The sequence below is a fragment of the Oncorhynchus keta genome, chromosome 11, assembly GCF_023373465.1.
Source record: "Oncorhynchus keta strain PuntledgeMale-10-30-2019 chromosome 11, Oket_V2, whole genome shotgun sequence".
NCBI classification, from domain to species: Eukaryota; Metazoa; Chordata; class Actinopteri; order Salmoniformes; family Salmonidae; genus Oncorhynchus; species Oncorhynchus keta.
Window position 1 is genome coordinate 33,130,335 of NC_068431.1, and position 15,375 is coordinate 33,145,709.

General features: G+C 41.7%; 1 protein-coding gene across 3 annotated transcripts in view; it reads left to right on the plus strand.

Moving 5' to 3' along the window:
- Positions 1-15,375, plus strand: part of LOC118375299 (mediator of RNA polymerase II transcription subunit 13-like) — a 140,566-nt gene that overhangs the window by 75,501 nt on the left and 49,690 nt on the right. For 2 of the 3 annotated variants that reach the window (XM_052457016.1, XM_052457019.1), the window contains exons 6-8: positions 342-545; positions 3,872-4,034; positions 4,989-5,099. In XM_052457016.1, coding sequence (XP_052312976.1) covers positions 342-545; positions 3,872-4,034; positions 4,989-5,099 — 478 coding nt within the window. The remainder of the gene's footprint in view (positions 1-341; positions 546-3,871; positions 4,035-4,988; positions 5,100-15,375) is intronic. The other variant, XM_052457018.1, reaches the window with a different exon arrangement.

Sequence of the window (15,375 nt, forward strand, 5' to 3'; positions counted from 1 at the left end):
CAAAGATGCTTCAAATAAGAACTGAGTGAAGGGTCTGAATACTTATGTAAATGTGATATTTAAATTATATATTATTTTACACATTTGCAAAAAAAATCTAAAAAACAGTTTTTGCTTTATCATTATGGGGTATTGTGTGTAGATTAATGGGGGGGAATTATTTAATTCATTTTGGAATAAGGCTGTAATGTAACAAAATGTGGAAAAGGTCAAGGGGTCTGAATACTTTCCGAATGCACTGTATATGAAATGGGGAAAAGGGACGGGGGTTCCATTCCTGCACGGATCACATACACATACTTAACTGCTAATAATGAGTGGGTGTTTGTCTCTACCTCCAGGTGGTGTGAGGATGGTGTACCCAGCCTGCCTGGTGCTGGTGCCCCAGTCTGACATCCCGGCCGTGGTCCCCCAGGGGTCCTCGCCCTGCACCGCCATCTATTCTGGTGGCCACCAAGTGCCTGCATCCCAACGAGAGCCTGCCATCTCCTCAGTCACCCTCACGCCCCCAACCTCACCCGAGGATGCCCATACAGGTACAATGAGTACGTGGATAGAAACATGTCAACCTACAGTGCCTTGCGAAAGTATTTGGCCCCCTTGAACTTTGCGACCTTTTGCCACATTTCAGGCTTCAAACATAAAGATATAAAACTGTATTTTTTGTGAAGAATCAACAACAAGTGGGACACAATCATGAAGTGGAACGACATTTATTGGATATTTCAAACTTTTTTAACAAATCAAAAACTGAAAAATTAAACATGGAAGTATTTTTATTTCAATTCTGGTGCCGCTTTGCACACACAAGCTTGTTAGCTAGCTAGCTGGTCCAACATTAAGCTAACTCTCTGTTCAATGACATTCAAAGTTCGTTTATAGAATCTGCACCTCGTAGGTATAATTTGGTCAGCCTAATTCAGATAATGCATGTCATAACAACAAGATGCCCAGCATTTCAAACCAAGCCTCCTCTGCGCTTTCTTGCTCGCTCCCCACCCCATCCCCACCCCATCTCGCGCCATACACTTGTCTGTAATGCACGTAAATAGCTTGCCTATTCCATAGCAAGCTGCTCTATCCGCACTGATTGGTTAATAATTGAATGTTGCGCTAAAGGTAAAAATTTCAGAGGTTTAAAAAGGAACAGAAACTATATGATATAAACCGTTATGTTTTTTGGGGTTCGAACCAGTCCAGAACTTTATTTTGCTGGTCGGAACAGTGGCACGAAATGAAGAAAAAAAAGAATGCTTATTTTCAGAACAACTGACCTTGTGGTTAGCCTGTTAGGGATGATGAGAATTTTCGCAGCTTTTTGTTAAAAATCGCTCAACATTTCAAAGTCCTGCTACTCATGCCAGGAATATAGTATATGCATATGATAAGTATGTGTCTATAGAAACACTCTGAAGTCTCTAAAACTGGTTAAATTGTGTCTGTGGCTATAACAGAACGTGTTTAGGAGTAAAAATCCCTCGAAAAACTGTTCACCAAAAAACACAAAAAAAAATATCAATCCGCCAGTCAATCAAATCAAATCAAATGTATTTATATAGCCCTTCGTACATCAGCTCATATCTCAAAGTGCTGTACAGAAACCCAGCCTAAAACCCCAAACAGCAAGCAATGCAGGTGTAGAAGCACGGTGGCTAGGAAAAACTCCCTAGAAAGGCCAAAACCTAGGAAGAAACCTAGAGAGGAACCAGGCTATGTGGGGTGGCCAGTCCTCTTCTGGCTGTGCCGGGTGGAGATTATAACAGAACATGGCCAAGATGTTCAAATGTTCATAAATGACCAGCATGGTCGAATAATAACAAGGCAGAACAGTTGAAACTGGAGCAGTAGCATGGCCAGTCAATGTATTGTCTAAGGCGACAGAAAATAAATGAGGATGCCCTGTAAATGCCTACAGCTTCCAGACGATGTCGCCAGTACTGGCATTTCCAGTCTGCTTTATCCTTGGTTATATGACGTTTTGGCCCTTCCTGTTTTAGGCTCACCACAGGATGTTGTGAAATTGAAAACAATGGACGATGATTTCAAGACTTGCTGCTATCGAATACAGATCGCCCCGTGATCAATTTAATAGATTATTAACGTTTATTAATACCTAAAGTTGGTTTAGAAAAGTAGATTGAAGTGATTTGTAAAAGTTTATAGGCAACTTTTGTAATTTGAAAAAGTGACGTTGCGTCTTGTAAAATGGAATATTCCTGGATCAGACCGGTCTAAGGAAAACTACATTTTGGCTATACAATGACGGATTTAATCGGGAAAAAGACCCAATTGTGATGTTTATGGGATATATAGGAGTGCCAAGAAAGAAGCTTGTCGTATATTTTATTTCTGCGTTTTGGGTAGCGCTGGCTACCGCAAAATCTGTTGTTTAGGTGAAGGTCTGGTATTCTGGGGGGTGCATGCTATCAGATAATAGCTTCTTATGCTTTCGCCGAAAAGCATTTTACAAATCCGACTTGGTGGCTAGATTCACAACGAGTGTAGCTTTAATTCAGTACCTTGCATGTGTGTTTTAATGAAAGAAACTATTGGTGGCGCTCTTAGCGGAACCTAATCCCTAACAAGTTTTAAGGAGAATAGACTGGGGGTTAAGGCCCTGCAATAGACTAGCATCCTGTCCATGGGGTGTACTTGTACATCAAGCTGCCTCACTACAGAAACAGGAGATAGGCTCCTGCCTTATGAGCGGTTCTGGCTCACACAAGCAAAGGCTCTGGCAAGGCTACTTACAGTACATACTTACTCAGAACGAAAAGATTGGAATGTAATTTTAGTACCAACCCCTGCTACATTGTAACCGCGAAGCAGCCACGATGCACTCGCATATCAGGCTTAGCCAGGACTGTTACTTTTGAAACTGAATGAAAACATTTTAACGATGTGATTTAACTGACTGACGTTGGGAAATAGATGGCAAAAATGCAGAATGGTGTTGAATGACTGTAAAAAGCTTGTGGATAATTTTTCTCACAAAAATGTAATCATGTAATAATATTAGGCGCACAGATTATTTCTCAGTATCTACTTTGCTAGCTTCTCATTGACAGCCCGCGAGCTACCGGACATGCAGTTTCTCATGAGAATCCCAATTGCATACTACTCGTGTCCTCTCTCCTCGCTTCCTTTTCAAAACACATTGGATGAAAAAACCAGAGGTCCCTCTGACCTTCTCCAATGAGTTTTGAGAAGGAGGCAAGGAGAGAGGGCACAAGCAACTGAGATTCTCCCAGAAACTGAGGTACCTCAAAGCCTAATCAGACATGCCCGTGCTCATCATGGTTTTTACAGGCAAAGTCAAATGACAAAATTTGCCCGTGGTGCATGCTGCTCAAATGATATGTAGCAACACCCTGAGTGCATCGGACATTAAACAACGATACAAATGTAACAACAGGTCAACAAAATAGACAAAAAGACCAGTGGTGCAACTAGTGCTTCCTGACTGCTCTGTTCCAAAACACTGGAGAGACGCAGCGAAGCAAAACCATTAATCTTCCGAACGACGGGGGGGTGCAAACTGCAGTCTTTTAATGAATTATATAGTGTATAAAGTCCATTTTAATACAGACTAGCTCAAAACAAGAAAATTGCTCAATGGATCAGGATACTTTTGTGGTAACAAAAAGATATTGGGGTGCGAAAACATGTTTGCAGCACCTCTATTTTGAAAGTGGGGATGCAGCTTCTCCATTTGCTCTATTGCTTAGGTACCTTTAACCCATATTGTGACCAATGGTCAAGAGGTGTTGTCAAAGCTGGTAATTGTAGGACAATAAACATTGCCACTTGCGGTTTCATGAGCCGATTCATAACCTCTCCCTCCCATCCCTCCCATCCCTCCCTCCCCCAGTGGACTCCCAGTCGACTCTGAAATGGGTGAAGATGTCGTCGGCTGTGGACGGCTTCAGTGTAGACAGCACCGGTCACCACGAGTTGAAGATCCCTCGCAGGCTAGCCAGCCAGGTGGTGGAGAGGGTCTGGCAGGAGTGCAATATCAACAGAGCTCAGAACAAGTACGTCTGTCTCTGCTACTGTCTCAGCACACACACACTCTCAACCAAAGCCCTAGAAGAAGTAGAATTGCTATAGGCTTGTGAGCTGCACGATATGGGCAAAATATGTATTTACAATTTTTTTTTACAGAAAATCGGGATTTCGATTTGACTTGCGATATAGAAAACACTTGGGTGAAATGTTGGAATCATAGAAATTAAATTATTTATATTAAGAAGCAAAGTGGAAAGCAGCATCGTTCTTGTTTGGAACAATCTGTTGACTGCATTTGACCTAACAGAACAGCATGCAAACGTATAGTGAATCTAACAGTGAGGAGAAGGAACTGTGCTGCTTGACTGGCAGAAGGCGGTGCTTGGTGTGTGTGTGAAGCAGCTGCAAGAGGAGAGAGGGAGAGAGATGACAAATGGAGTAAACTAACACGACTGAATGGCATTTAAAAGAGTTGCATGAGATATGGAACTCTTGCATTATGGATATTGTGCATGTCAATATTGCGATTTCGATCTGAATTCAATTAATTGTGCAGCCCTAACAGGCATACACAAACACATGGTCACACACACACTGTCAACAAACACATGGTCACACACACACTGTCAACAAATACATGGTCACACACACACTGTCAACAAACACATGCTCACACACAGCCCAAAAGAAACCTCATACATGTTTACCACACCATAGACACATTCAACGAAGCCTAGAGAGAATATGCAGGATCTACCACAACACACACACACGCACACACACGCACACACACACACACACACGCACACACACACACGCTCGCACAATCAACGTTGCCTAACACGTTTGTCAAATAACAGGCACACGCCTTCACAATGACGCTTCATTTACCAAGTTGATATTTCAGAGAAGTATAGTAAGAAACACAATGGACAAACGGTTCATGTTTTGAGTCAATGGTTGTGTGTTGTGTTGTCCAGGCGTAAGTTCTCAGCGACAGCCAACGGTACCTGTGAGGAGGAGCTGATGGAGAAAGTAGGGGCTTGGGACTTTGTAGAACCAACACACAGGTCAAACTGCAACTGCTCCAGGTAAATGATGCATACTGTGTTTATTTCTTTGTTTATTTGTGTTCTACTTGTCTAAGACCTGTACCCTAAGCCCTCTGTAAGGGGATATACTTCTAGTTTATTGTGTAGACACAAGCTTGCCTTTTAAGGAAGTCTTACTCATTGGACGTCTTACTCAGCAAAACAACATTCGATACGCCAGTCTAAAATCTGAGATGTATTTTAATCTCAATGCATATGACATTCATCTCCATTTGTCTGTTAAGTAACAACCCTGTCAGGGTTCAATAGTAGTGCACAATGTAGGGAATTGGATGTGATTTAGGACCCAGTGGGAGAGACCCAGGGGCCACTCCGACCTCTAGAAGGCTTGTGTAGGGAGATCGCTGGTCTAAAAATGGAGAGTGTCTGTAGACCCTAATGTTGACAAATGATCTGCTGTGTCTAGAGTGGGTTAATGTGAGGATGTGAGGTTGACTGTTGCCAGGCTGTTTCTGTTTGGGGGTTGGGACACAGACAGGCAATATCACGTGTGTGTGTGTGTGTGTGTGTGTGTGTGTGTGTGTGTGTGTGTGTGTGTGTGTGTGTGTGTGTGTGTGTGTGTGTGTGTGTGTGTGTGTGTGTGTGTGTGTGTGTGTGTGTGTGTGTGTGTGTGTGTGCGTGCGTGCGTGCGTGCGTGCGTGCGTGCGTGCGTGCGTGCGTGCGTGCGTGCGTGCGTGCGTGCGCACTTGTGTGCGTGCGCACTTGTGTGCGTGCTTATGTGTGTGTGTGCTTATGTGTGTGTGCTTGTGTGTGTGTGTGCTTGTGTGTGCTTATGTGTGTGTGTGCGTGTGCGCTTGTGTGTGCTTATGTGTGTGTGCGCTTATGTGTTCTCTCTGAAGGGAAATCATATCAAAGTTTATTTGTCACGTGCACCGAATACAATGCAAGAATGCAGGCTTTAACCAACAGTGAAAAAAATATATTAGGGAAGTAAAGAAATAAAACTGTAAAGAAATAAAACTGTAAAAAGACAGCGAAGAATAACAGTAGCGAGGCTGTATACAGTAGTGAGGCTATATACAGTAGTGAGTCTATAACAGTAGTGAGGCTATAACAGTAGTGAGGCTATAACAGTAGCGAGGCTGTATACAGTAGTGAGGCTATAACAGTAGTGAGGCTATAACAGTAGTGAGGCTATAACAGTAGCGAGGCTGTATACAGTAGTGAGGCTATAACAGTAGTGAGACTATATACAGTAGCGAGGCTATAACAGTAGTGAGGCTATATACAGTAGTGAGGCTATAACAGTAGTGAGGCTATAACAGTAGCGAGGCTGTATACAGTAGTGAGGCTATAACAGTAGTGAGGCTATAACAGTAGTGAGGCTATAACAGTAGCGAGGCTGTATACAGTAGTGAGGCTATAACAGTAGTGAGACTATATACAGTAGCGAGGCTATAACAGTAGTGAGGCTATATACAGTAGTGAGGCTATAACAGTAGTGAGGCTATAACAGTAGCGAGGCTGTATACAGTAGTGAGGCTATAACAGTAGTGAGGCTATAACAGTAGTGAGGCTATAACAGTAGCGAGGCTGTATACAGTAGTGAGGCTATAACAGTAGTGAGACTATATACAGTAGCGAGGCTATAACAGTAGTGAGGCTATATACAGTAGTGAGGCTATAACAGTAGTGAGTCTATAACAGTAGCGAGGCTATAACAGTAGTGAGGCTATAACAGTAGCGAGACTGTATACAGTAGCGAGGCTATAACAGTAGCGAGGCTATAACAGTAGCGAGGCTATAACAGTAGCGAGGCTGTATACAGTAGCGAGGCTATAACAGTAGCGAGGCTATAACAGTAGCGAGGCTGTATACAGTAGCGAGGCTATAACAGTAGTGAGGCTATATACAGTAGCGAGGCTATAACAGTAGCGAGGCTGTATACAGTAGCGAGGCTATAACAGTAGTGAGGCTATAACAGTAGTGAGGCTATAACAGTAGTGAGGCTATAACAGTAGCGAGGCTATAACAGTAGTGAGACTATAACAGTAGTGAGGCTATATACAGTAGAGAGGCTATAACAGTAGTGAGACTATATACAGTAGCGAGGCTATAACAGAAGTGAGGCTATATACAGTAGTGGGGCTATATACAGTAGCGAGGCTATAACAGTAGCGAGGCTATAACAGTAGTGAGGCTATAACAGTAGCGAGACTGTATACAGTAGCGAGGCTATAACAGTAGCGAGGCTATAACAGTAGCGAGGCTGTATACAGTAGTGAGGCTATAACAGTAGCGAGACTGTATACAGTAGTGAGGCTATAACAGTAGCGAGGCTATAACAGTAGCGAGGCTGTATACAGTAGCGAGGCTATAACAGTAGCGAGGTTATAACAGTAGCGAGGCTATAACAGTAGTGAGGTTATATACAGTAGCGAGGCTATAACAGTAGTGAGGCTATATACAGTAGAGAGGCTATAACAGTAGTGAGGCTATAACAGTAGTGAGGCTATAACAGTAGCGAGGCTATAACAGTAGTGAGGCTATATACAGTAGAGAGGCTATAACAGTAGTGAGGCTATACACAGTAGCGAGGCTATAACAGTAGTGAGGCTATATACAGTAGCGGGGCTATATACAGTAGCGAGGCTGTATACAGTAGCGAGGCTATAACAGTAGCGAGGTTATAATAGTAGTGAGGCTATAACAGTAGTGAGTCTATATACAGTAGCGAGGCTGTATACAGTAGCGAGGCTATAACAGTAGTGAGGCTATATACAGTAGCGAGGCTATAACAGTAGTGAGGCTATAACAGTAGTGAGGCTATAACAGTAGTGAGGCTATATACAGTAGAGAGGCTATAACAGTAGTGAGGCTATATACAGTAGCGAGGCTATAACAGTAGTGAGGCTATATACAGTAGTGGGGCTATATACAGTAGCGAGGCTATAACAGTAACGAGACTATAACAGTAGCGAGGCTATAACAGTAGCGAGGCTATAACAGTAGTGAGGCTATAACAGTAGGGAGGCTATAACAGTAGCGAGGCTATAACAGTAGGGAGGCTATATCAGTAGGGAGGCTATAACAGTAGGGAGGCTATAACAGTAGGGAGGCTATAACAGTAGCGAGGCTATAACAGTAGCGAGGCTATAACAGTAGCGAGGCTATAACAGTAGAGAGGCTATAACAGTAGCGAGGCTGTATACAGTAGCGAGGCTATAACAGTAGCGAGGCTATATACAGTAGTGGGGCTCTATACAGTCTCAAGGCTATAACAGTAACGAGGCTATAACAGTAACGAGGCTATAACAGTAGCGAGGCTATAACAGTAGCGAGGCTATAACAGTTGCGAGACTATAACAGTAACGGGGCTATAACAGTAACGAGGCTATAACAGTAGCGAGGCTATAACAGTAGCGAGGCTATAACATTAGCGAGGCTATAACAGTAGCGAGGCTATAACAGTAGCGAGGCTATAACATTAGCGAGGCTATAACAGTAGCGAGGCTATAACAGTAGCGAGGCTATAACATTAGCGAGGCTATAACATTAGTGAGGCTATAACAGTTGCGAGGCTATAACAGTAGCGTGGCTATAACAGTAGCGAGGCTATAACATTAGCGAGGCTATAACAGTAGCGAGGCTATAACATTAGCGAGGCTATAACAGTAGCGAGGCTATAACAGTAGCGAGGCTATAACAGTAGCGAGGCTATAACCGTAGCGAGGCTATAACATTAGTGAGGCTATAACATTAGCGAGGCTATAACAGTAGCGAGGCTATAACAGTAGCGAGGCTATAACAGTAGCGAGGCTATAACAGTAGCGAGGCTATAACAGTAGTGAGGCTATAACAGTAGCGAGGCTATAACATTAGCGAGGCTATAACAGTAGTGAGGCTATAACAGTAGTGAGGCTATAACAGTAGCGAGGCTATAACAGTAGTGAGGCCATATACAGGCATCGGTTTGTCAGGCTTATTGAGGTTGTCTGTACATATGTAGCTATGGTTAAATTGACTATGCATGTATGATAAACAGAGAGTAGCAGTAGACACTCTTTACCTTTATGTTCTCTCTGGGAGTTTGCTTTGTCTATGTTTGTGTCTTTTTGCTCACTATTGATTGGGGGAGCCTCTTGTTCTCCACTGGTGGTGTGAGGGAAGGCAGGCTGTGTACAGGGATTCAGTGGGAGAGACCCAGGGGCCAGTCAGACCTCTGGAAGACCTGTTTAGGGAGGTGGCTACTCTAAAAATGGGGTGGATTAATGTGTGAATGTGAGAACTGACTTTGGGGAAGTCTGGCTAGAGGTGTTAATTAGTTGTAAGGGAAGTCCCCCCTGTATTGGACAAAAATGAATGGCAAGTCATTGGCATCGGACAAACCATATACACATTGGCCAATACCACCCAATTCGGCGTTGATTCATGCAAAGTGTATTGCAAATGCCATATGGCAATTGCCAGTTGTAACACTTTAAAAATTCAACAGGGGGCAAATGCGCTCCACCGGGGTTTTTCATATTGAGATGTAACCCAAGTCAATGTCCAAAAGTAAAATTTTGAAAAATGAAATTTTTTCAAAAACTTATCACCCCTTAAAAAGTGCTTTCTGGACCGTTTTTCGAAATTCTTTCGATTTTTTTGTCAATTACACATGTGTAAGAACTGTATGAATATACTTTTGTCCAATTTTATTATCATAATTTTTAAATTTTTTTATATGCGCATAAGGAATATGTTTTGTCCAATTCCAATATGATTTCATAGGAAGTCAAAAGTCAAAATGTCAAAATTTTGTAAAAACTTCACACACCCATAAAAAGTGCTTTCTGGACCGTTTTCGAAATTCTTTCGATTTTTTGTCAATTACACATGTGTAAGAACTGTATGAATATACTTTTGTCCAATTTTATTATCATAATTATTTTTTTTTTTTTACATGCGCATAAGGAATATGTTTTGTCCAATTCCAATATGATTTCATAGGAAGTCAAAGTCAAAAGTAAAAATGTCAAAATTTTGTAAAAACTTCACACACCCTTAAAAAGTGCTTTCTGGACCGTTTTTTGAAATTCTTTCAATTTTTTGTCAATTACACATGTGTAAGAACTGTATGAATATACTTTTGTCCAATTTTATTATCATATTTTTTTATATATTTTTTTAAATTGTGCATAAGGATTTTTTTGTGGGCCAAATGACGTAAGAAATTTGACATGCTCAAAAATCCTGCAGAAATGCAAAATTGACTGGCCTGATGAACTCGGGATGGCCGGGCAGTGATAGTTGTTCCTTTCCATCACTCGTTGTGTTGACTTCATCATGTCCATTTTGTGATGTTTTTTCACTATATAATCATATTGCAAGTGCACGTGCATTTGCAATATGTTTCAATGTGCATTTACCATATGAAATTTGACCTTGCTCAAAAATGCAAAATTGACTGGTCTGATGAACACAGGATGGCCGAGCAGTGATAGTTGTACATTTCCATCACTCGTTGTGTTGATTTCATCATCTCCGTTAGGTGATGTTGTTTCACTATAGAATCATATTGTAAGTGCACGTGCATTTGCAATATGTTTCAATGTGCATTTACCATATGAAATTTGACCTTGCTCAAAAATGCAAAATTGACTGGTCTGATGAACACAGGATGGCCGAGCAGTGAGAGTTGTACCTTTCCATCACTCGTTGTGTTGATTTCATCATGTCCATTTGTTTATGTTTTCTCACTTTTGCAAAGTCACTGTGCATTTGCAATATGGTTCAATGGGCAGGTACCATCACGAATTTGTCATGCTATAAAAATCCTGCAGGAATGTGAAATTGACTGGCCTGATGAACACAGGATGGCCTGGCAGTGATAGTTGTTCCTTTCCATCACTCGTTGTGATGATTTCATCATGTCCATTAGGTGATGTTTTTTCACTATAGAATCATATTGCAAATGCACGTGCATTGTTGTGCAACTGGTAACCCAAAAATAAAAATATGGTTGTAAATGCATTTACCGGGACGCCTATTGTCCATGCCCGCTATGGGAGTACCCTACTACGGCCCTCTATCTATGGAGTCCGTCCTGAGTGCTTTATGGACTGTTTAAAATATTCTGATGGATACGCATGTTGTGCAACTGGTGATTGAAAATAGGCACCTGGTAACCCAAAAAATATGCTTGTAAATGCATTTACCGGTCATTCTGATATTAATGCTCGCTATGGGAACACAGGATGGCCGGGCAGTGATAGTTGTACATTTCCATCACTCGTTGTGTTGATTTCATCATGTCCATTAGGTGATGTTTTTACACTATAGAATCATATTGCAAGTGCACGCGCATTTGCAATATGTTTCAATGTGCATTTACCATATGAAATTTGACATGCTCAAAAATGCAAAATTGACTGGTCTGATGGACACAGGATGGCCGAGCAGTGATAGTTGTACATTTCCATCACTCGTTGTGTTGATTTCATCATGTCCATTAGGTGATGTTTTTTCACTATAGAATCATATTGCAAATGCACGTGCATTGTTGTGCAACTGGTAACCCAAAAATAAAAATATGGTTGTAAATGCATTTACCGGGACGCCTATTGTCCATGCCCGCTATGGGAGTACCCTACTACGGCCCTCTATCTATGGAGTCCGTCCTGAGTGCTTTATGGACTGTTTAAAATATTCTGATGGATACGCATGTTGTGCAACTGGTGATTGAAAATAGGCACCTGGTAACCCCCCAAAAAATATGCTTGTAAATGCATTTACCGGTCATTCTGATATTAATGCTCGCTATGGGAACACAGGATGGCCGGGCAGTGATAGTTGTACATTTCCATCACTCGTTGTGTTGATTTCATCATGTCCATTAGGTGATGTTTTTACACTATAGAATCATATTGCAAGTGCACGCGCATTTGCAATATGTTTCAATGTGCATTTACCATATGAAGTTTGACATGCTCAAAAATGCAAAATTGACTGGTCTGATGGACACAGGATGGCCGAGCAGTGATAGTTGTACATTTCCATCACTCGTTGTGTTGATTTCATCATGTCCATTAGGTGATGTTTTTTCACTATAGAATCATATTGCAAATGCACGTGCATTGTTGTGCAACTGGTAACCCAAAAATAAAAATATGGTTGTAAATGCATTTACCGGTCATTCTGATATTAATGCTCGCTATGGGAACACAGGATGGCCGGGCAGTGATAGTTGTACATTTCCATCACTCGTTGTGTTGATTTCATCATGTCCATTTGTTTATGTTTTCTCACTTTTGCAAAGTCACTGTGCATTTGCAATATGGTTCAATGGGCAGGTACCATCACGAATTTGTCATGCTATAAAAATCCTGCAGGAATGTGAAATTGACTGGTCTGATGAACACAGGATGGCCGAGCAGTGATAGTTGTACATTTCCATCACTTGTTGTGTTGATTTCATCATGTCCATTAGGTGATGTTTTTTCACTATAGAATCATATTGCAAATGCACGTGCATTGTTGTGCAACTGGTAACCCAAAAATAAAAATATGGTTGTAAATGCATTTACCGGGACGCCTATTGTCCATGCCCGCTATGGGAGTACCCTACTACGGCCCTCTATCTATGGAGTCCGTCCTGAGTGCTTTATGGACTGTTTAAAATATTCTGATGGATACGCATTGTTGTGCAACTGGTGATTGAAAATAGGCACCTGGTAACCCAAAAATGAAAATAGGGTTGTGAATGCATTTACCGGTCATTCTGATATTAATGCCCGCTATGGGAACACAGGATGGCCGGGCAGTGATAGTTGTTCCTTTCCATCACTCGTTGTGTTGATTTCATCGTGAACATTAGGTGATGTTTTTTCACTATAGAATCATATTGTAAGTGCACGCGCATTTGCAATATGTTTCAATGTGCATTTACCATATGAAATTTGACATGCTCAAAAATGCAAAATTGACTGGTCTGATGAACACAGGATGGCCGAGCAGTGATAGTTGTACATTTCCATCACTCGTTGTGTTGATTTCATTATCTCCGTTAGGTGATTTTTTTTCACTATAGAATCATATTGTAAGTGCACGTGCATTTGCAATATGTTTCAATGTGCATTTACCATATGAAATTTGACATGCTCAAAAATGCAAAATTGACTGGTCTGATGAACACAGGATGGCCGAGCAGTGATAGTTGTACATTTCCATCACTCGTTGTGTTGATTTCATTATCTCCGTTAGGTGATTTTTTTTCACTATAGAATCATATTGTAAGTGCACGTGCATTTGAAATATGTTTCAATGTGCATTTACCATATGAAATTTGACATGCTCAAAAATGCAAAATTGACTGGTCTGATGAACACAGGATGGCTGAGCAGTGATAGTTGTACATTTCCATCACTCGTTGTGTTGATTTCATTATCTCCGTTAGGTGATTTTTTTTCACTATAGAATGATATTGTAAGTGCACGTGCATTTGCAATATGTTTCAATGTGCATTTACCATATGAAATTTGACATGCTCAAAAATGCAAAATTGACTGGTCTGATGAACACAGGATGGCCGAGCAGTGATAGTTGTACCTTTCCATCACTCGTTGTGTTGATTTCATCATGTCCATTTGTTTATGTTTTCTCACTTTTGCAAAGTCACTGTGCATTTGCAATATGGTTCAATGGGCAGGTACCATCACGAATTTGTCATGCTATAAAAATCCTGCAGGAATGTGAAATTGACTGGCCCGATGAACTCGGGATAGCTGGGCAGTGATTCTGGTTCATCTCCATGGCTCGTTAGGGTTGATTTCAGAATGTCACTTTTGGTGATGGTCCCTCTCCGTTTAAACATATTGCTAATGTACAAAAGTCAACTAGCAAGTCAGTGTCCATCAGTCAATTAGATGTCATTTTGACACCAAACTGATACCAATTGACACCAAACCCACTTTTTCCAACTCATTTAGAAGCCAACTATCATATATGTCAGAGCAGGCCCATAATTCACAGCGCCTTTAGTTTAAAACATAATAAAAACGTAAAACACATAGTTACGTTCTAGCTGCGGGTCCAGGTCGGACATTATGTGAAGGCCTATGTGAGGCGACCCCGAATCCCGAGTTTTCGCTCGATAGGTCCTTCGGTGCCCGAGTAAAACCCTAATTGGTGCTGAAAATCCATTTTTTCAATGCCTTGCTATGGGGTCCTTGAATGAGCTATCGGACCGAAACGTTGGGGTCCGTCTCTATGGCCCGAGCCGGTTTCAATGCACCTAGTCTTGTGTCTCTGAGACTTTTCTAAATGTCGCCATTTTCGTAATGGTCAAAATGAATTGAAGACATTGCAAATGTACGAGGCTATTTCTCGGTCCGAGAACCTTCTAGAGCCACCTAACTCACCACGCACTATCGACCCGAGGCCTAGAACAGGTTTCTAAAGTTTGAACTCTAGGTCTGACGGTTCTTTTTTAGCTCGAACAAAGCTAACTATTGGAGGCACTGTCTGTCTCTACAAACCCCAATACGTCCCTCCTTCCAAGTTGTGTGTCTGTGTGATTTAGTTTTCCTTTGAAATTTTATGGGAAAAATGACTGATTTACAGTTCATGGGGTTGCCTAATCACACATATGAAGTTTTGGACAGATCTGACTTTTTAACCCCTCGAAACAGCCCCTGAGACACCAATTAAGGCACTTCCGGTTGTCACAGGAAGCTATAAGTCAACACATATCCTCACTGGGCTATGGTTTTACAGAATCCTGAGTTTTAAGTCCTTACGTTAAGAATTGACTGATTTACACAGGGTTGAATGCACTATGTCTATCAAACTGCAGGCAGGTAATGGAAAAACACTTTTAGGGTGATTTTAACCACTTCCGGTTGGTCCAGGAAGCTTAGAATCAACACAGGTAGACCTCATACTGGCCTGATGGACTGTCATCAAAGACAGGTTCATACGGCATTCATAACCCATATAGACTTCAGGTTGAATTTAGGGGTTCAGGCAATGTATTCCTATGGGGAGAGAAGTCAATGCAAACTCTTTGAAGTAAACACCTTCTTTTAACTATTAAGGGTTAATGCCACACGGTCAAGGTTAGGCTTGCACGGATCGGAAGGACCTTAGGAACGTACCTGAGGTCGAATTGTGCTTCTCACCCTAACGGTTCTCTCACTGTCACCCAAAAGCAAATGACGTTGTGGGGCAGGCTTCATTTTGGGCCTAATTTTCTAATGGTCGCTGCGCTTAGACCGAGCGAGCTACGGTCAAGCGGGATATCTCGTTGAACTCGGCACGGCCTAGAGATTATTAT